The 19,315-nt window shown below is 67.4% G+C and overlaps 2 protein-coding genes across 3 annotated transcripts; one reads left to right on the top strand and one right to left on the bottom strand.

Moving 5' to 3' along the window:
- The first annotated feature begins 138 nt into the window (after window positions 1–138).
- Window positions 139–1,682, top strand: LOC118697166 (granzyme M-like). The gene is given in 5 exon segments (XM_036399696.2): window positions 139–192; window positions 194–426; window positions 517–661; window positions 1,017–1,277; window positions 1,428–1,682. Coding segments are annotated over 5 exon segments (882 nt in total). The 3' UTR covers window positions 1,617–1,682.
- APC2 (APC regulator of WNT signaling pathway 2) lies at window positions 1,629–17,973 on the bottom strand. Of its 2 annotated transcripts, none has more exons than XM_036399211.2 (15): window positions 17,868–17,973; window positions 13,753–13,911; window positions 13,560–13,650; window positions 13,318–13,486; window positions 12,546–12,654; window positions 12,345–12,458; window positions 11,779–11,856; window positions 10,520–10,600; window positions 10,067–10,448; window positions 9,891–9,986; window positions 9,657–9,796; window positions 9,441–9,518; window positions 9,240–9,356; window positions 8,895–9,109; window positions 1,629–8,539 (listed from the first exon to the last, which is right to left on the bottom strand). In XM_036399211.2, the coding sequence occupies exons 2-15, from the start codon at window positions 13,891–13,893 to the stop codon at window positions 3,172–3,174; spliced, it is 7,179 nt and encodes a 2,392-aa protein (XP_036255104.1). In that variant the 5' UTR covers window positions 13,894–13,911; window positions 17,868–17,973; the 3' UTR covers window positions 1,629–3,171. The 2 variants fall into 2 exon arrangements, with proteins under 2 accessions (XP_036255104.1, XP_036255105.1); XM_036399212.2 differs by lacking the exon at window positions 17,868–17,973 and adding an exon at window positions 14,380–14,396.
- Between the last annotated feature and the right edge of the window lie 1,342 nt (window positions 17,974–19,315).

Raw genomic sequence — 19,315 nt, 5'->3', positions numbered from 1 at the left:
TCACCTTGTGGGTGCTTCTTCCCCTTCCTGCCCCCCCTGAGCTGCATCCGTGCCCCGCTGCTGTCCTGCTCCGCTGTCACACCGCACCCGGGGCTCCTCCAGCTCGGCAGCCGCACCGGGAGCCGCGGGAGGGGCGGGATGGGGGCTCGGGGCTGCCTGGGGCCGCTGCTGCTGCTGCTGCTGCTGCCACCGCCCCCTTCCTTGGGCCGGTGTGTCCGGCGTGGGCTCGGAGTCACTGCCCGGGGCGGTGGCAGCTGCTGGTGGGGACAGGCCGTGGCTCCAGCCCTCCATCATCGGGGGACACGAGGCCAAACGCCACTCCCGGCCCTACATGGCGTCCCTGCAGTTTGGGGGGGTTCACGTCTGCGGGGCAGCGCTGCTGCACCGGCGCTGGGCGCTGTCGGCCGCGCACTGCCTGCCTAAGAGGTGAGTCTGGCACGGCTGGGTCCTGCCCGGGGAGGGGACGGGGCTCCGGGTGACCGGCACCGGGCTGACCCCGCTCCCGGGGCGGAGCAGGTCGTGGCACAACGGGAGGCTGCTGGTGGGGCTGCACAGCTGGCGGCACCACGAGGAGGACACGCAGAGCTTCACCATCCGGGCTGTCTGTCCCCACCCCGGCTACGACCGACAGACGATGGAGAACGACCTGCTCCTGCTCCAGGTGGGGCTCGGGGGGGCTCCGAGCGGGGCTGGAGCGGCGGCGGTGCCGGGGAGCGCTGCCGGGAAGGGGCGGGGTGTTCGCACGGGGCCGGGTGACATTTCCGGGTGTTCGCTCGGTGACATTTCCTCTTCTCACCCCCAAGAGATTTCACACCTGGGTGTCATCCCCCCGCTCCCACTGCCGCTGCACCGTGCTCGGTGCTCCTCTTCCACCCGTGGCGTTGGGGGGCTCCCCTCAGTCCCCCACCTGCAGCATCGGGGTGCTCCCCTTTGAGCCCGCACCCTGCTGTGTTGGGGTGCTCCCCGCCAGCCCCTCTGCCCAAGGAGGGGGTTCTGATGCCGCCCCCCGCCCGCAGCTGGACAGGAAGGTGACACTGAGCAGGACACGGCAGCTGATCCCGCTGGCGAGCCGGGAGCCGGCGCCGGGGGCGCGGTGCAGCCTGGCGGGCTGGGGGCTCGTGGACCCCCAGGGCCGGAGGCTTTCGCCCACCCTGCAGGAGATGGAGGTGACGGTGATGGACACGCGGATGTGCAACAACAGCCGCTTCTGGCACGGCGATATCGGCCCCACCACGATCTGCTTCCAGGGGCAGCGCCGCGGCTCGGCACCCGCCAAGGTGAGAATTTGGGGGTCCAAGGGTGCAAAAACCCAAAAACCCGAGCCTGGCTGCGGGCAGGATGCTCACCCTGAGCAGGTGAGATGTTCTCCTGGCCGTGGCGGGGGTCCCTGAGCCCTGGTCCACTCCCTGGTGTCACCCCCTCCTCAGGGTGACTCGGGGGGGCCCTTGGTGTGCGGGAAGCGGCCGGCAGTGGCCGGCGTGGTGTCCTTCAGCGGCAAGAACGCCACTGATCCTTTCAAGCCGCCGGTGGCCACCTCGACCGTGAAACACAAGAAATGGATCCAGAAAACGCTGCAGAAGGGCTGCGGATCCGCCCAGCCCGAACACACGGGATAGACCAAACACCCCTTCCTATTTACACAGGTTGGCTTTTAATTGGGAAATACTGTCAGAGTCTGGTAAAATAACATCCTTAGTACATAGATACAGTGATGGCGAGCGGAGCCCGGCGGGATTGTCGGTGGAGGAGGAGGAGGGCGGTGGCTTGTAGCCGGGGGGCGATGCTGGCCCTCCTGCCACCCCTGCGCTCCGTTACAGCACCTGGCAGGGCCGCTCCTGGGATTTTCCTCCTTTTCTTCAGTCCCGGCCACTGGTCCCTCCATGCCAGCCACTGCCAGGGCAGGGGGGCTCCAGTGGGCATTGGTGCGCCCGTCCCCACGACTCCAGGGCACATCCCTGGGGACCCCCTGCATATCCCCACGGTCCTGGTGACTCCCTGGCCCCACTGTGCAACTCAGAGCTCCTCACTGTGTCCCCACAGCCGCCCAGGTGTGTCCCCTGCACATGTCCCCATAGCCCTGTGTTTGTCCCTTCAGCCCCCCGTGGCACTGGCATGGGGGGGCACCAAGGTCCACCCAAAGCAGGGAGTGATGGTGGAGGACTGGAGGTATCTGAGGGGTCTGGGACCACCTGGATTGGGGGTTCCTCTGCAGCCCATCCCATTCCCAGGGGCTGAGGCGCTTCCCACACACCCCAGTGTTGGCACCTGGGCCTGGCTGGCAGCAGGAGTGGCCCCAGGGTTTTGGGGCTGGCAGGCCCCATGCTCGTGGGCGTAATCCAGTCCTGGATGGATTCGTGTCCACATCCACAGGGACACACCGGGATCCTGGCTGTGAGCCAAGGCTCTCCTGCCCTGGGGCTGGGAGGCTGGGGGGCTGTGGGTGAAGGTGAGGGACCCCAGACCCTTTCCTGGGGGTTGGGCATCCTGGTGCCAGCTCAGCACCCTGTTCCCTCCCAGAGCAGCCCCCCAGCCTGGTGGCAGCACCCTGTGAGCAACCCTGGGATGAGCCCATCGGGACCCCGGCCACCCCCGTGAGCTTTGCCTGGCTCCTCCTATTTCCCTCTGCCACCACCTCAGACCGGCACAGATCAGCCATGAGGAACCTCCAGCAGGGGCTCCTGGTCCCCCAAATGGGGGTCCTGGTCCTCATCTCCCCCTCCAAAGCTTCTCCTCTGCATCCCTTCCCCTGGTAATAAATGAGCTGCCATGAGCTGATGCCAGACAAGCTGGAGCGTGTGGGGTTTTCCTGGTACTGGATGTGCTGTGTCAGCTCCCGGGCGTGTGGGATCAGGCTCTGGGTGAGCAGGATGGGGGCACACGGTGACACAGCCCCACCTCAGTTTGTCCCTGGCATCCATCAGTGGGAGGGGATGGTCCACGAGAACCACCCCAGCTCGGGCTGCCAGACCCAGAACGTTCCCAGTTCTGTCCAGTTCTTGCTGCTGGCAATGGTGATGCTTCAGCACAGCAAGCCCCCCAAGCTGGGGCCAGCAGGGGGTTGGGGTGACTCGCTGGTCCCCGGCTGTCCCACTTCCCCACGTGTGTCCCAAACACAGCCCTGGCCAGCTCCCGTGGCGCTGGGGGCGTCGCAGGACCCTCACTGGGGCATCATCAAGCCTGGATTTTCTCCACCGCCTTGTCGGCCACCGCCGTCACCGCCATGGGGCTGGGGACGTAGTTGAAGGGGGTGACACGGGCGGCCTTGCTGGGGGAGCCGTGCCGGCTGCCGGGGAAGCTCCCGGCGGGCGCCTCGTGGCCGAAGGAGATGGGCAGGGCGGCCTTGGCGGGCGCGGGGGCTTCGCCGTCGCCGGTGGCGCGGGGGTGCGGGGGTCCCTCGCGGCTCTCCAGCGTGGGAGAGGTGCTGGAGTTGGTCTTGGAGGTGGCGAAGTCCTCGGTCTGCACCACGGCGTCGCTGGTCTTCCTGGGCGTGCCGGGGGTGCCGGGGGGCTCCTCGTCTCCGGAGCCGGCCAGCGGCAGCGCGGTGGAGGGCAGCGTGCTCTTGAGGATGTGCGGGATGTCCTCGTCGCGGATCCTCCGCCACGTGCCCTTCATCACCACCACCGGCGGCTTTCCCGGCGGGCCCCCGGGAGCCGCCGGCTCGTTCTGCCGCCGCCGCGCCGCCGCCTCGGAGCGCACGGAGGACGGGCTGGCCGCCCGCCGGGCCACGCTGATGTTGGGCGAGGACGAGTAGCGCTTGAAGGGCTCGGCCGCGGCCGCGCTGCTCTTCACCGGCAGCCGGGACGGGCTCTCGGAGCTGGTCCGGCGCGGCGCTTTGGCCCCGGCCGTGGCTTTGCCGCCGGGCTGGGCTCTGGGGATGAGCGGCCGCTGGCCCGGGGTGGCCGCTTTGGCCGCCTTGAGCTCGTCGCAGCGGGAGGAGCAGAGGAACACGGCCGGGAGCGCGGCTCGGCTGCGCTGGGGAGAGCCCCGGCGAGGCAGCGAGGTGGCCGGCGGCGCCGGGGACAGGTCGGAGCGGTGGCGCAGCAGCAGGCTCGAGGATTCCTTGATGAAGGTGAGCTGGCGCAGGAAGCCGGAGCGGTCCGAGTCGCTGCCGCTGGAGCGGGCCGATGACATCCGCACCAGGTTGAGCCGGCTGCCCCCCGGCCCCCCGGGCCGAGCCTTGGAGCCATCGACCTGCTCCTCCAGCACCGGCATGGCCCCCCGGCCCGGCAGCACCTTCCTGCTGGGCTTCTGCATGAAGGGGATGCGCACGGGCGACTTCTGCGTCTTGGACTGCTTGGGAGCCGGGGATTTGGGGGCCGGGGCTCTGGCCGGGGGTCCCGGCGGGGAGGAGGAGCCGCTCGCCTTGCCCGCGGCCGGGCCGCCCTGTTTGGTGGCCTGGGAGGGCGACGGCAGCTTCTTGGGGGCGTGCTGGGAGGGCGTGGAGGTGCGGGAGGAGCCCGAGGAGGGGGGACCTTTGCCGATGCGGGCGGGCGGGGTCGTGCTCCTCTTGGGCAGCGCCAGCTCCCCGGTTTCGGGGGCTTTGCCCAGCCGGTGCAGGCTCCGCGAGCGCTGCTGGCTCAGCGAGAGGTTCTTGGCCGGCGGCGCCTCGGGCTTGGCCGCGGGGCTCTTCTTCGGCGTGGCTCGTGGGCTGGGGGCATCTTTGGCCAGGCTGGGCATGTAGATGACGGTCCTGCCGCGGAACACCACGGGCAGGTTGGGCACCGGCTTGGCGGGCGCCGGGCTCCGCTCCGCCCTGGAGCTGGCGCGGCCGGCGGGACGGGCACCGGCCGCGTCCTTGCGCTCCGGGCGGCCTTTGCTGTGCTCCCTCCTCGCCGGCTCCCGGCCGGAGGCGCTGCCGGGCCGCTGCTTCTCCTGCCTGCCCAGGGAGAGCTGCAGCGTGGAGCCCACCGAGAGCCCCGACATGAAGGACAGGATGGAGTCGGACTCGGAGGAAGGCTCCCGGGACAGCGAGGCGGCAGCCTGGTGCAGCCAGGTGACGATGGAGTTGGCTCCCTCCTGGATGGCTTGCCACTCCACGCTGTCCAGGTCGGAACCCCGGTCAGAACTGGCCTCCTCCTCGGGGTGATGCCTGGCCTCGGCTTTCCGCTCCCTCCCGCCGGCTCCCGGCGGCTTCTGCTTTCTCTCCACCAGCCTGCGGCGAGCCGCGGGCCGCCGGCGCTTGGGCATGGCCGAGCCGATGCATTTCTGCAGCAGATCATCCTCCGAGTTGAGGCTGGGGGAGCTGGGCGAGCCCCCTTGCGCCTGCCCCGCTGCAGCTGACCGCGGCCAGGTGGCTTTGCCGCAGGGCTGGCCCCGCTCCTCGCCCTCGGAGAGGTTGGCGTCGCTCAGGGAGCTCATGGAGGAGCTCAGGGAGTAGCAGGGCGGCGTCTCGTCGGCGATCAGGTTGTTCTGAGGCTTCGTCTTGGCCGGACGGGAGCCGGGCTCGGGGTCCTTGTGGGGCACGGAGCCTCCCCAGCGCTCCCTCCGTGGCGCCCGGCCGGGCTGGGCTCTGCTGCCGGAGCCGTCCCTGCCCGCCTCGGGCAGCTCGTCCAAATCCGGGTCGTAGAAGCAGTAGACGGCTTCCTCCGTCGGCGTGGTGTGACACAGCGACTGGAACACCACCCCGTCCTCCAGAGCCTCATCCTTCCTCCCGGCGGCTCCGCTGGCCCGGCCGGCCCCCAGCTCCAGGCTGGCCGTGCCCTTCGCGGGGGTCTGGCCCCGCTTCCCCTCGCCGCGGCCCGGCCCCGCTTTGCCCTTCCCGGCGGAGCCGAGGCGGGCGGGGGCCGAGCTGCCGGAGGCGGCTCTGCGGGCCGGGATGGTGCCGGGCTGGCGGCGCCGCTCGGCCAGGGGGTGCTCGGCCTCCTCGCCCGCCGGGTACCGCAGGGTCTCGTCGCTCAGCGAGGCTGCGCTGGAGAAGTTGACGGGGGTCCCGTCGGCCGAGTCGGTGAAGGAGTCGTCGTCCTTGAAGAGGTCGCGGGAGGTGGCTCGCAGGTGCTTGGGGACGCCGGGGTGGGTGTGGGCCGGCACCAGCATGTACACGGGGACGTGCAGCGGCTTCTTGGTCTGCGGGTGCAGCACCTGCCCGGACAGCAGCGAGGTCTTGACCTTGCGGAAGCGGGAGGGCATGGCTGAGCTGATGCACTCCTTGAGGATCTCGATGTCGTCGTCGTCGGGGGGCTCGGGGCGCTCCGCCCTTCGCCGGCCCTCCAGGTACCGCTCCTCCCGCCGCTCCTCCCTCTTCTCGTGAGCTGCGAAGTTCAGGCTGTTCTTCTCCGGGAAGGTGGGGATCAGCTTGAGCTCCACGTCCTTCTGGACATAGTGCTCGTGGAGGGGCAGGGCGCTCAGGCTGGAGGCGCACGAGAAGTTCTCGTTGGGTTTCTCCACCGTGAAGTAAACCATGGAGTCCAGGTCCTGGGGCAGCTGGAAGCGTTCCTTGAAGTCGGTGATCTCCATGAACTTCTTGACGTTGTTCTCCCACTGGATGTTGAACTGGCTGGTCTCCTTCTCGGGCTGGCAGCCCAGCTCGAAGAGCGGGGTCTTGCTGCGGCTGGGGGGCATGGTCTGCCCGGGGCTGTCGGGCAGCTCGCTGGGGCTGATGGTGCCGCTGATCATTTCGCTGCACGGGTCGCTCTGGATGGAGCTGGCGATGGAGGGGCTCTCGAAGCTGCCCAGGGAGCTGACGGAGCTGCAGCGGCTCATCACCAGCGGCGTCTCCTGGATGTAATTCTCCGAGGAGCTCGAGGGCGTCAGGTCCTCCTGGCGCGAGGGCGAGGCCTCCCGCAGGAAAACCTTGTCACGCTTCGGGAAGGGGATGGTGATAGGCTGGGAGATCCCCACTGGCGTGGTGGGACCTGGATCCACCGCCTTCTCCCTCTCCTGCCTCCCATCCTCCTCCCCTTCTGCGTCCCCTTCCTCCATCTCCAGGATCTCCAGGGAGGAGTCGCTATCCAGGTCGTTCTCGCTGTGGCTCTGCCCATCCAGCACGTTGTCTGCTGAGGAGAGGGAGGACAGGGAGCTGCACCGGGAGAAGCAGATTGGGGTGTCCTCCACCGAGTACTTCTGCACTGACTCCTGCTCTGCTGAGGCCGGTGGCTGGGCCGGCAGCTTCTCCGGGATCTTGCTCAGGGGCTCGGCCGCCTGCAGCAGCGCCGGGGGGAGCCAGGCTTGCTTCCTGCCCAGGAGGGAGGGCTGGTGGCCAGCAGCTGTGCTGCTCTTGGCCAGGGTCTCAAGCATGGGGACGTGCTGGTAGGATGGAGACAGCTTGATGGTGCGAACATGGGGGTCGGTGGGGGGCTTGGTGCCCACCTCCTTCTTCCACTCCATCTCCTTCTCTGGCACTTTGGGGCTGGGGAACGTCACCACCTTCTTGGCCCTTTCGGGCAGGTCCTGCTGCTCGGGTTTGTCTGGCTCGGGGGGCTCGGCCCGCTCTGGTTTGCCCAGGATGCTCTTGAGGTCAAGCCGGCTGGGCCGCTTCTGGTAGCGCTGCAGCTCATCCCGGTAATCCAGGAAGGCGGCCCTGGGGCAGGGCTTCATGTGCTCCTTGGTGCAGTAGCCGTCGCTGGTGCTGCCGCTGTTGAGGCTGTCGGTGGACAGGCTGGTGTAGGCCGTCTTCAGCCGCAGCAGGGTGTGCGCCCGGCTCAGGCTCTCCCGCTTGGCGAAGCCACCGGCGTCCGACAGCCGGCACGGCGAGCAGGACTGGGCGCGCGCCTCGTGCCCGTCCTCGGGGCCGTACTGCCAGTCCAGGCAGTGGTCCTCGGAGCTGAGGCTGAAGCTGTCGTCTGAGGAGTTGTGCATGGTGGAGATGTCCTCCACCAGCTTGTCGATCTTGGCCACCGTGCTGGAGATCTTGTTGGCCAACTTCTCGGCGGCCAGCGAGACGTCATCCTCCGGCAGCGGCGCCTTCTTGGGCTCGGCCGCCTTCCCGCTGCCATCCTTCTCCGGCTCCGGGCAGCGCCGCTGGGCCAGCGCCCGCGGCAGCGCCTGGCCCTGCAGGAAGGAGGAGTTGAGGAACATGGAGAGCACGGAGGCGCTGGCCGTCTCCACGCCGGTGGAGATGTTGGGCACCTCGTCGTCGTCGAAGCAGCCGGAGTCGGAGGCGTAATCCTTCACCAGGCTCTCCATGTGCCGCATCGGCTTCTTGGCGCTCTGCCCCTTCAGGCTCTGCTTCTCCATGGTGTCGAAGGTCTCAGCCAGGTGTTTGGCGTCCAGCTCGGCCTCCAGCGCCTTCTGCTTGCGCATGTAGAGCGAGGGCATGCAGGAGCCCGGCGACACCACGGCCGTGTCCTTGTACTTGGGGGGCCGGTTGGTGAGGAGGTTGCGCAGCGCGGCCGCGCTGCCCATGGCGATCATCTTGTGCTTGGAGTGGATGAGGTTGCGGAGCATGCTGACCGCCCCCAGGTCCCACAGCAGCTCCTGGTCGCGGGGACTGCGCGCTGACAGGTTCCAGAGGGTTCCACAGGCGTTGCTGACGATGGTCAGGCTGTGCGAGCGCAGGTGCTGCAGCAGCGTCTGCAGGCAGTTGTGGTCCCGGAGCACCTGCCTGTGGGACAGAGGGGATCCCCCCGGCTGTCAGGGTGGTCCTGGGCCCACTGCCTGCCCCATCCCAGGAGTGCAGGGTGACCCCACCCCTGCCCAGTCATGACATCCCCCGGTGCTGTCCCTGCAGTGCCCCCCAGTCCTGCAGGACCCCCAACCACTGCATCCCCCAACACCACCCTGGTGCCCAGGGTCCTCCATCTCCATCCCCCTTGTACCTGCAGCCATACATCCCCCGATGCCATCCTGGGGTCCATGGAGTCTGGGGTCCCCCATTCCCATCCTACCCCCAATGCCATCCCTCGGTCTGTGGTGCCCAGGGTCCATCAGGTGCAGCCCCATCCTGCAGTGCCCCTCACCTGTAATCCTCCCGTGTGGCAACGAGGCTGGAGACGTTCCTGAGGATGCCACCGCCGCTCTCGATGATGGCCAGGGAGTTGCTCTGGCACTTGTAGGTGAGGGTGCTGACCAGGAAGCCCAGGGCCCCCTCCACCCCGCAGATGGCCGCCTTGTTCTCCGTGCTGTGCGCCGAGAGGTTCCACAGCGCGCTCAGGACGCTCTTCAGCGTCGACTCCTGCCCCAGGAGGGGACACACAACTCCTGTCAGCCCCGTCCTGTCACCCTGTGCCTGCTGTCCCCCACGCCAGGGGGACACACAGCCCTGCCAGGTCTGTCTGTGGTCACTGTCACCACCCCAGGCTCACCTTGCCGGCGTGCAGGGCACAGCGCATCAGCCCAGTGACGCTGCCCACCTCCCTCAGCACCTTCTTGCTGTTGATGTCAGCGCGCCAGGAGAGGTTCCTCAGGATGCTGGAGACCACCTGGAGAGGCAGAGCAGGATGAGTGGGGCACAGGGACTGTCCCCCTACCTGTCCCCCACCCCAGGGAGCCCCGCCAGCACCCACCTGGTGCAGCTCCTCGCTGTCGGAGCCCAGCTGAGCCACGATGGCCTCCATGCAGCCCCGGCGGGAGCACAGCGTGGCCTGTGGGGAGGATGAGGGTGGTGAGGGTGATGCTGCGACCCCCAGACCCTTCTGATCCCCCCCAGACCCTTCTGATCCCCCCCAGACCCTGCTGATCCCCCCCAGACCCTTCTGATCCCCCCAAATCCCCCTCCCCACCTTGTTGACCACATCCCCGAAGGTGAGGTTGGTGAGGGCCATCCCCGCGTAGCGTCGCAGCGCCAGGTTCAGGGGGTCGTTGGTCATCTTGTGCATCTCATAATCCACCTGCAGCAGCTCGGCCACGGCCTGCAGCCCACCTGTGGGACGAGGCAGGGGTCATTTGGGTTTCCTGACCTCCAGCAGCCCGTCTGGGCGCGGTGCAGGGGGAAGGAGCCGCCTCCTCGCGCTCACCCAGCTCGTTCATGGCCCGCCGGTACTCCTCGTCGAAGGACAGCTTCATGATGGCACAGGTGGCCTGGCAGATCTGCGGCTCGATGGGCACTGGCACTGCGGGGGGATGAGGGTCAGTCCCACACGATGCTCCCAGCCCCTCCCAGCCCCTCCCAGCACGCGTGGCCCGCCCGTACCGGCGCCCTCGGGGCCCCGTCCCCCGTCCCTGCTCTGCATCTGCAGCCAGTCCCAGCAGGTCTCCGAGTAGGAGCGGATCTGCTCCAGCACGTGCAGCACCCGCATCTCCTTCTTGGCCTGGCCCTCGTCGGGCTGGGAGAAGACGATGTTGTGCAGGGCAGCGTTGGCTCTCATGCGGGCGTCCTTGGCGCCCGTGGGGCTCTCGGGGGGCCCCGGCTCCCCGTCGGAGTCGTGCAGGATCTGGATGAGCAGGGGCAGGCAGCCCGACTTGCGCATGGCCAGGCAGCTCTCCTGCGAGCTGGACATGGCCAGCAGCGTGCGGGACATGTCCTCCTTGTCGCGCGTGGCCAGCATGGACAGCAGCCAGAACACCACCTCCACCTGCGGGCGGCACACACGGGGTCACGCTCAGCCCCAGCGCGGGCTCGGCCCGCCCCGGCCGTGCTCCTCACCTTGGTGTTGCCGCCCTCCTCGGGGTGGGTCGGGGGGTCCAGGCTGCCGTCCCCGTCCATGGCCGGGACCTTCCCGCAGAGCTGCGGAGGAGGGGGCAGGTGGGGGGGGCTGCATTGCAGAGCCCTCGCCCGCCTGCCCAGCCCCTCCCCACTTTCCTGCCGCCCCCTGCCGTCCCCAGTCGTTGTTTCCGTCAGTGCCAGGGGTGGGTTCTGAGCTAAAATCGGGGATGGTTGGGATGGGGGGGGCTGCTGCAGCTCAGGGAAGGGGGAGCGTGGGTGGGCAGCGGGGAGGGGGCTGGGGCTGAGCCTGCGGGGTGAGGGAGGGGTGGGAAACGGGGGCTGTGAGGATCTGGGGGTGTCTGGGGGTGATGGGGGCCGTGGGTGCTGCCACGTGGGGCTGTGGTGATGGTGGGAGGAGGGTGATGATGGCACCGTGTTGATGGCAGGGCTGTGATGGTGACAGTGTGGTAATGGTGATGGCAGCCTGTGATGGTGACAGTGGCAGAGCTGTGGGTGACAGTGGGACAATGGCCCTGGCAGGGCTGTGATGGTGACAGTGGCAGGGCTGTGGGTGACAGTGGCACAATGACAGTGGCAAGGCTGTGATGGTGACAATGGCAGGGCTGTGGGTGACAGTGGGACAATGGCGCTGGCAGGGCTGTGATGGTGACAGTGGCAGGGCTGTGATGGTGACAGTGGCACAATGACAGTGGCACAATGACAGTGGCGAGGCTGTGATGGTGACAATGGCAGGGCTGTGGGTGACAGTGGCACAATGACAGTGGCGAGGCTGTGATGGTGACAATGGCAGGGCTGTGGGTGACAGTGGGACAATGGCGCTGGCAGGGCTGTGATGGTGACAGTGGCAGGGCTGTGGGTGACAGTGGCACAATGACAGTGGCGAGGCTGTGAAGGTGACAATGGCAGGGCTGTGGGTGACAATGGCACAATGACAGTGGCGAGGCTGTGGGTGACACAGGGACCGTGTCGATGGCAGCCCATGGCGATGGCGATGACGATGACGATGATGATGGCAGGCTGCCCACCCTGGCGGCAGATGCTGCGGAGCCCCCGCCCGCCCGCCATGGCCTACTTCTGGTCTCCATGGCAACTGCCCATTTCACGGTGCCCGAGCCGCACAAAGCCCGGCTGTGCCGATGGGGACAGCGCGGGGACAGCGCGGGGGGGCCCTGCTGGCCCCTTCCTCCCCCTTCCTGGCTCCAGAGGGAGCGGGGACACCCCGGCCCCAATCCCAATACCTGCGGCTCCGGCTGCTGCGCCTTGTCCTGCACCTCCATCAGCTCCTTGTCGATCTGCTCCAGCCGGGACGCCCGGATCTGGGGGGGCACAGAGGGCGTTGGACAGGGCGGGGACCCCCCAGGAACACGAGGGATGGGAGGGAGGGGTGTGGGTGTGCAAGGAATGGGGTGTGAGCAGGTGGTGTAGGGTGTGAGGAGCTGGAGTAGGGTGTGAGCAGTTGTTGTAGGGTGTGAGGAGCTGGAGTAGGGTGAGAGGAGCTGGAGTAGGGTGTGAGGAGTTGTTGTAGGGTGTGAGGAGCTGGTGTAGGATGAGAGGAGCTGGAGTAGGGTGAAAGGAGCTGGTGTAGGGTGTGAGCAGTTGTTGTAGGGTGTGAGGAGCTGGAGTAGGGTGTGAGGAGCTGGAGCAGGGTGTGAGGAGCTGGAGTAGGGTGTGAGGAGCTGGAGCAGGGTGTGAGCAGCTGGTGCAGTGCACCCAGAGCTGCTTGTGATGGTACCCAGAGTTGAGCCCATCAGTCTGGGGCCCCCCAGGAGCAGATCAGGAGGCGTTTGGGGGTGAAGGACCCGACCTGTGCCCTCTGCACCATCTCATCGGCCGTCCCGAAGCGCTCCTCCATCAGCGAGCGGATGTGCTGCGCCTCGAACTGCAGCTGCTGCCGGATCAGATCCATCTGCATGGAGAACTGGGGGCACACAGAGGGTGCCGTGAGCAGGGCAGGGTCTGGGCGGCTCCCCGAGGCCCGGGGGGGCACAGGGGGTCCCCCACTCACCGTCTCCACGTGGGGCAGCTCATCCAGGCGCGTGGCCAGGCTCTGCAGCTGTGAGTAGTACCAGACCTTCTCCTTCTCCTCCTTCTCGATCTCCCCCAGCAGGAAACACCTGCCGAGAGAGGGGGAGTGTCAGGGTCCAGAACATCCCTCTGGCTGTCTCAGAGACCCTGGCACAGAGCCCAAAACACCTCTGGGTTTGATTGTGACCCGTGGAGCAAGTTACCAACCTTGTATGAAGATCAGCAAGCCACAACAGTTTAGGTAGAATAACAGTGAAGTTATCACAGGGTGGAAAAGTAGATTTTGGGGTTTTTGGGATGGGGGTTCAGGAGGCAAGATGGAGGGAACTGGCTGTGTCCAGCCTTTCTCCTTCTTCTTCTTGGCCTCCATCTTCTGCTGTGATGGTGGCACTCACAGATTGGTTTAGAGTAGAAGCTCACTGTCTAACATAGGTGATAGGTATTGGGAAGTAATTGCAAACATTTTACATGTAGTTTTTAGTATAAAGACATAACCCTGCCCTGGGGGCAGGCAGAGTGCCTGGAACTGTCTTGCTGGGCTGACCTCGGCAGGGCAGGAGAAAATTTTTTATAGATAAGACACAATAAACAACATTGAGACTGAGAACTGAAGAGCCCTGACTCCTTCTTCAAGCGCCGGGCTGGGAAAAGAGACTTTCCAACTTTTCTCGGGGTCACTCTGAGCAGCAGAGACCCCGACAGGATCAGCACAACCCCGGCCCCCCCAGCCCCTCTGCCCCCCAGCCCATCACCTCTCGCGGTCCAGCTCCTCCAGCATGCGGAACGTGGCCCTGCCCAGCTCCCCGGGGCCGTCCCGGTGCGAGGCGGGGCCCGCCGGGCTCTCCTCGGTGCCGCGCCCGCCGCTCGTCGCCTCCGGGGCGAACTTGAGGTTGTAGAGGCTGGTGATGTCCATCTGCAGGGCTGGGGATGGGGACGGCGCTGTCAGGGTGGGCTTGGCAGGGTCGCCCCCTCCCCACCTTGCCCAGGCACCCACCTTTGAGCTGGTCCAGCACCTCCGTCTGCCCCGAGCTCACCATGACCCGGGCCTCCTGCTCCAGCTTGCCCTGGAGGTGCTTCAGGACCTCCTAAAACAGGGGTGGAGATGTTGAGGACGGGGAGATGCGGATGGAACCCCCCCCCCCCCATTTCGGGGTGTGTGCCCCGTCCCCAGCCGGGCCTGTCCCCACCTTCATGTCCGAGGTCTCATTTTCCAGCTTGGAGAGGTGGTTGGAGTTGTCCTCCAGCTCCCGCCGGAGGTGGCTGTTCTCCTTCTTCAGCGCCTCCACCTGCCGCACCAGCTGATCGTACGAGGCGATGGAGCCGGACATCTTCACCTCCTCCAGCTCCTGCGGGGGGGTTCGGGGGTGGGCAGCACCCGGGGGGCTCCCCAGGACCCTCACAGCCCCCCGGGACCCCCAGAGCCCCCCAGGAGCCAGCTGGGACCGCGGCACAGCGCTGGGCACCCCAACACCCGCACCCCCCGAGCCCTGCGAGAGCCGCTGCCCCCAAACCCCCCCAGAGGGGCGGCCCCGGCTCAGGGTGGGCTCCAGGCAGGGCCCCCCCAGCCCCGCCAGCCCCCGCCTGGTTCGCAGCCTCCGCAGAGCTCCGCTCTCCCTTTGTCTCGCTTTTGTCTTCTCCCGCTCCCAACCTTCTCCCGCTCCGCTCCCTCCGGCTCCGGGGACAGCCCCGGCCCCTGCACGGCCCCCCCGCCCTCCTGTGCCCCCTCCCCAAACCCTCTCAGCCCCCCTGTGCCCCCCCAGCCGCCCCCAGCGCCCCAAATCTGCCTTTGCCGCAGCGCCCCCCGCCCCTCGCACCTGCCCGGGGGGACACACACGGCGCCGTCACACCCGAGGGGGGACCCGGGACCCCTCCTCACCCCCCCCGAGGGTCGTGGTGGCAGCGGGAGCGCGACGGCCCCGCGGAGCCTCCGTCAGCGCCACGTATGAGCGGGGGGAGCTGGCAAAGGGGCGGCAGTGGGGATGGGGGCTCCCCTCCTCCCCTCGGCTGCCCCCACCCCACATCCCCCCACCAAAATGGGTCGGGGGGGGCAGCGATCGACCCCCCCCGGCTCTGACACCCCCAAATCTGCCCCAGGGCGGCTCCCTGGGGCCCTTCTGCTCCCACGAGTCCTTTGGGTGTCCCAGCACCCCTGGCAGTGGGGGGAGCCAGCAACCCCCAAAGCCCCCCCATCGATGTCCCGCACACCCCCAGGGGCCATCCCGGGCCCCCCAAACTGCTCCTTCACCCCCACAGCCGTGGGGGACCCCACGTCCTGCCCTATGGGTCCTGCTGGGGGGTGCCCCCCCTGCCACCACCCGGATTCCCAAAGACCCCCACGGTGTGAATCCCCCCCCAGGTGGCGAAAAATTCCCCCTGGGAGAGAAATAACCCCGGGCAGAGGGGATGGGAGAGGGTGGGGGGCAGAGGAAGGGGGACGAGGGATGTGGGATTGGGGGTGCAGGGCAAGGAGGGAATTCGGGAGGGAGGGTGAGGGATGCAGGAATGGGGAATGCAGGGTGAGGGATGCATGGGGATGAGGGATGCAGGATCAGGGATGTGGGAACGGGGAATGCAGGAATGTGGAAGGTGAGGGGTGTAGAATGATCGGTGCAGGATACAGAATATGGAATGGAGGGTGAGGGATGCAGAAACGTGAAATGCAGGGTGAGGGATGCAGGAATGGGGAATGCAGGGTGAGGGATTTGGGAACAGGGAATGCAGGGCGAGGATGCAGGAATGTGGAAGGTGAGGGTGTGGATGATGGTGCAGAATACAGAATATGGGATGCAGGAATGTGAAATGCAGGCTGAGGGATGCAAGGATGTGGAAGGTGAGGGATGTGGGATGCAGGATACAGAATATGGGATTCAGGGTGAGGGATTGGGGATATGGAAGGCAGGACCCCACAGGAGGGAGGTGGGGGGATGGATGCGGGCTGGGGGATGCAGGATGATGGATGCAGGATGCAGGATGCGGGATGCGGGATGCAGGATGAGCACGGCCTGCTGTTGCTATGGCGACAGGGATGGGGGAGCACAGGCGGTTCCCGGCCCTTCCTGAGGACTCGGATGTGGAGGATGGGGCTGGAGGGGATAATGGGAGCCAGGGGCTTCCACTCCTCCAGGGGAACACGATCCCCCCTCCCCAGCACCCCAAACCTGTGGGTACCCACCCAACTGCTCAGCCAGCGCCCCCTCCCCTGGGGGACCCCACCCTGAAAGAACCGGGGTGCTCTGGCTGCCCTCCGGGGGGGTCAAGGCTGGGATATTCGGGGGGATTGATGGATTGGGGGCTGAGCTCTGCTCCCCCCAGCTCCTGGCAGGGCCGGCCGAGCGCCGGGGCCGCAGCGGCGCCGGGATCTGCAGCCTGCGGGGAGGGGCCGGGGCCGCACCTGCATCCACAGAGCGGCGAGAGACGACGGGAAAGGGGGGCCGGGGCTGCGGGAATAGGGGGCCGGGGCTGCGGGAAAGGGGGGCTGGGGCTGCAGGAATGGGGGGCCGGGGCTGCAGCTCCATTCCAGCACCATGGTGGTCACTGTCCCACAGGACCTTGTGTCCCCCCAGGGCTGGATCCAGGTGGGGCCGTGAGCTGACCCTGGGCTGATGGGATGGCTCAGGGTCCTGGGTGTGTCTCCTCGTACCCCCAAAATCTGCCTCTCTCTGCTGAGGGTACCCCAGGATGGCCGAGGCCACTGGTGGGGCCTGGATCCATCCAGCAATTTCCTGGCAGGGCAGATGCTGCTGCAGATGGAGCAGTAGCTGCACTGCCCAGCACATCCTGCTGTCCTCCTCGCTGCCCAGGGTGCCCACTGCCCTCATCACTGCCCACAGTGCCCACTGCCCACCTCACTGCCCACAGTGCCCACCACCCCACCATCCTCTGCGCTGTTCACCACCGCAGTGCCTTGCCCACCGATTGCTCATCATATTTGATGCCACCTAAGCCAGAGCCACCCTGGCCTGGGCAGAGCAGGGCAGGGCCTGGGGGGCCCTGGGGGCACCCCGAGCTCCCTGCACCCCTCGCTCACTCCAGCCTGGCTCTGCGGATGAGGCTGGGACAGGGACCGCAGCCATCAGCCCAGCGTGGCCACAGCGCCAAAGGCACAGCTGAGCCCCGGCCCCGGCTGCGGCTCCTGCAGCCCCCGGGGACATTAAACAAACAGCGTGTTGTCACCAGCCCGGGCTGATCGACCCGGCCCTGGGGACCCCCGACCACAGCAAACCCCCCCCGGGGAGCACAGGTCCCCCCCAGCTCGACCCTGCACGCGCAGGGACAGGGGGATTTAGGATCCATCACCCTCTCCTCACACAGCATCGACCCCTGCAGCCCCCGCACAGCACCTGCACACACACACACGGGCATCGTGGCCTGGGGATGGGTGTGGGGCCCTGGTGGGGTCCCCAACACCCCCAGCACAGCCCCCTCACAATGCAGGGTCCCCCTTATCCACCCCACAGCCCCGGGTGCCCGTGGGAGCCAGCAGGGTGAACGTGCAGCCACCTCCCCACCCCACCCGGGGTGACTGGGGACACCCCCGCCCGGGGACACGGCACAGGGACCCTTGGGGGGCCCCCCGGGTGGGGCTGATGTGCTGGTTTAGAGGCCGAGGATTTTGAGGGGCCAGTCTGGGAGGTGGAATTGGGGTGTGGGTTTGTGGGGAGGGTTTGGGGTGCTGGTTTGGGTGAGGTTTTGGGGCTCAGCCGCAATGCTCGGCCCAGCCGCGCTGAGGGAGCATCGGGAGGGGGGGATCTGCAGAGCCGAGCTCGCATCGGGGCGGGGGGAGCTGCTGTCACCGCAGGAACGACCCCCCCCGCCTCGCCCGCAGGATGGGGATGGGATGGGGATGGGGATGGAGGTGGGATGGGGATGAAGGTGAGAATGGGGACGGGGGATGCTGCTCCCTCTTCCCCCCCTCCCGCGGAGTCCCCGCCGAGCCCCGGCATTGTCCGGCCTTTGTTCCTGCAGGATGCGGGGGGTAAACGCTGCCCGACCCTCCCGATTCCCCCTGAACCCCCTGATCCACCCTGAGCCCTCCTGTCCCCCAATATCCCCCCGATCCCCCGGATCCCGCGGGACGGAGCCGCGCCCGCCGCAGGAAAGGGCCGGGGGCATCCCCGCCGCGGGGAGGGGGCGCAGATCGAGGCCCCCCCGGTGCATCCAATCCCCCGCAAGCCGACACCGCACCCCGATCCCCCCCCCCCAGCCCCCCGGCCCCGCCGCGCAGCCTCCCCCGCTTTCCCCCATCCCCGGAGCCCCGGGACCCGCGGGGGGCTCGGGGGTGCGGGGGCAGGTGCGGCCGTACCTCATCCCCGGCGGTGCGGAGCGGTGCGGGGCGCCGCGGGGCGGTGCGGAGCTGGGCGAGGCTCCGGCGCGGCCCCGAGCAGCCGCATCCCGCTCCCGCCCCCCCGCTCCTCTCGGTCGGGATTTTCCAGCGGCGCCGCCGCCGTTAGAGGGCGGCACCGGGGGCTCCCCGCGCCCCACCGGACTGTGCGGAGCGGGGGGAGACGGGACCCTTCGGGAGGGCTCCGTTCCCCTCCATCCGCCTCTTTTCCGGCCTCCGCAAAAACGCCCGGATCTGCCCCGTCCCCGTGTCCCGGGACGCACCTGCCGCTCCCGACCGGGCCGGTCCCTCCAGACCGAACCTGTCCCCTCAAACCGGACCGGTCCCTCCAGACCGAACCGGCCCTTCCAGACCGAACCGGCCCTCCCAGACCGAACCGGCCCTCCCAGACCGAACCAGTCCCTCCCGACGGAATCTGTGCCCCGCGAGCCGCCCCCGTGTCCTTGGGGACCCTCCCAAGGTGCGGCAGCACCGGCTGAGCCCCGGGGTCCCCCCCGGGATGAGCGGGACCCTCACGCCGACCCCTCTGCAGCTTCTGCCATGTGCTCAGGCCACTGTCACCCACCGGGGTCACCGTCACCCACCGAGGTCACTGTCACCCACCTCCCAACTGGGGTGTCCTGGCCCTCTGGGGAGTCCCCAGAGGAGGGACTGAGAGTCCCCACAAGGCCACAGAAGGACAGTGACCACAGCAGGACAGTGACCCCAGCCCTCTTGTCCTGAGGCCACCCTCTCAAGGTCACATTGCTTGAACAAAAAGGGACCCGGAGCCCGGAGCCCGGAGCCCTTCCCTAAAGGACAAACGGCCCTGGCACCACCGGCCACAGGAATGGGATGTGGAGGGTGTGTGACTTAAAGAGCTGGAACTGGGCCCTCAGGGACCCCTGAGCAGTCCCCAAGGGACTCCAGCCAGCAGGACCACCCTGGGGACAAATGGTCCCTCTCCACCGATGGCTTCACCGTGGGATGTGGTGCTGGTGACCAGCACTGGGTTCATTTAGCTCAGTTCAGGGACAAACCAGATCATCCACCCAGGATAAACTCCTCTCATCTCCCTTCCCATCACCACTCACCCCTGAGCATCCCCCAGAACACGTCCCTCCCTCTCAGCCTGAGCTGCAAACCCTCTGCTCACCCCCCACCCAATGCCACTCTGTGATCCCTGTCACCAAAATCCTTTGGGTTCCCCAACTAAGGACAAGAAAATAATAGTTTGGGGTTTCAACATCCCGTGATGGGCCTTGGCAGCTTCTCCTAGGACTCGGGCTGGTTCCAAGCCTGGGAACCCCCCCTGCCTTCCCCCAGTTCCACATTCCCAGTATTTATATTAACAAATGAAGTTAAATACATGGAAATGCTGTAAATATTAAAGTGCCATTCCCCACTTCCCCGTGAAGAGCAAGGAATTT

The sequence above is a fragment of the Molothrus ater genome, chromosome 26 (assembly GCF_012460135.2).
Source record: "Molothrus ater isolate BHLD 08-10-18 breed brown headed cowbird chromosome 26, BPBGC_Mater_1.1, whole genome shotgun sequence".
Classification (NCBI taxonomy): Eukaryota; Metazoa; Chordata; class Aves; order Passeriformes; family Icteridae; genus Molothrus; species Molothrus ater.
This window is presented reverse-complemented; position numbering and strand designations above follow the sequence as displayed.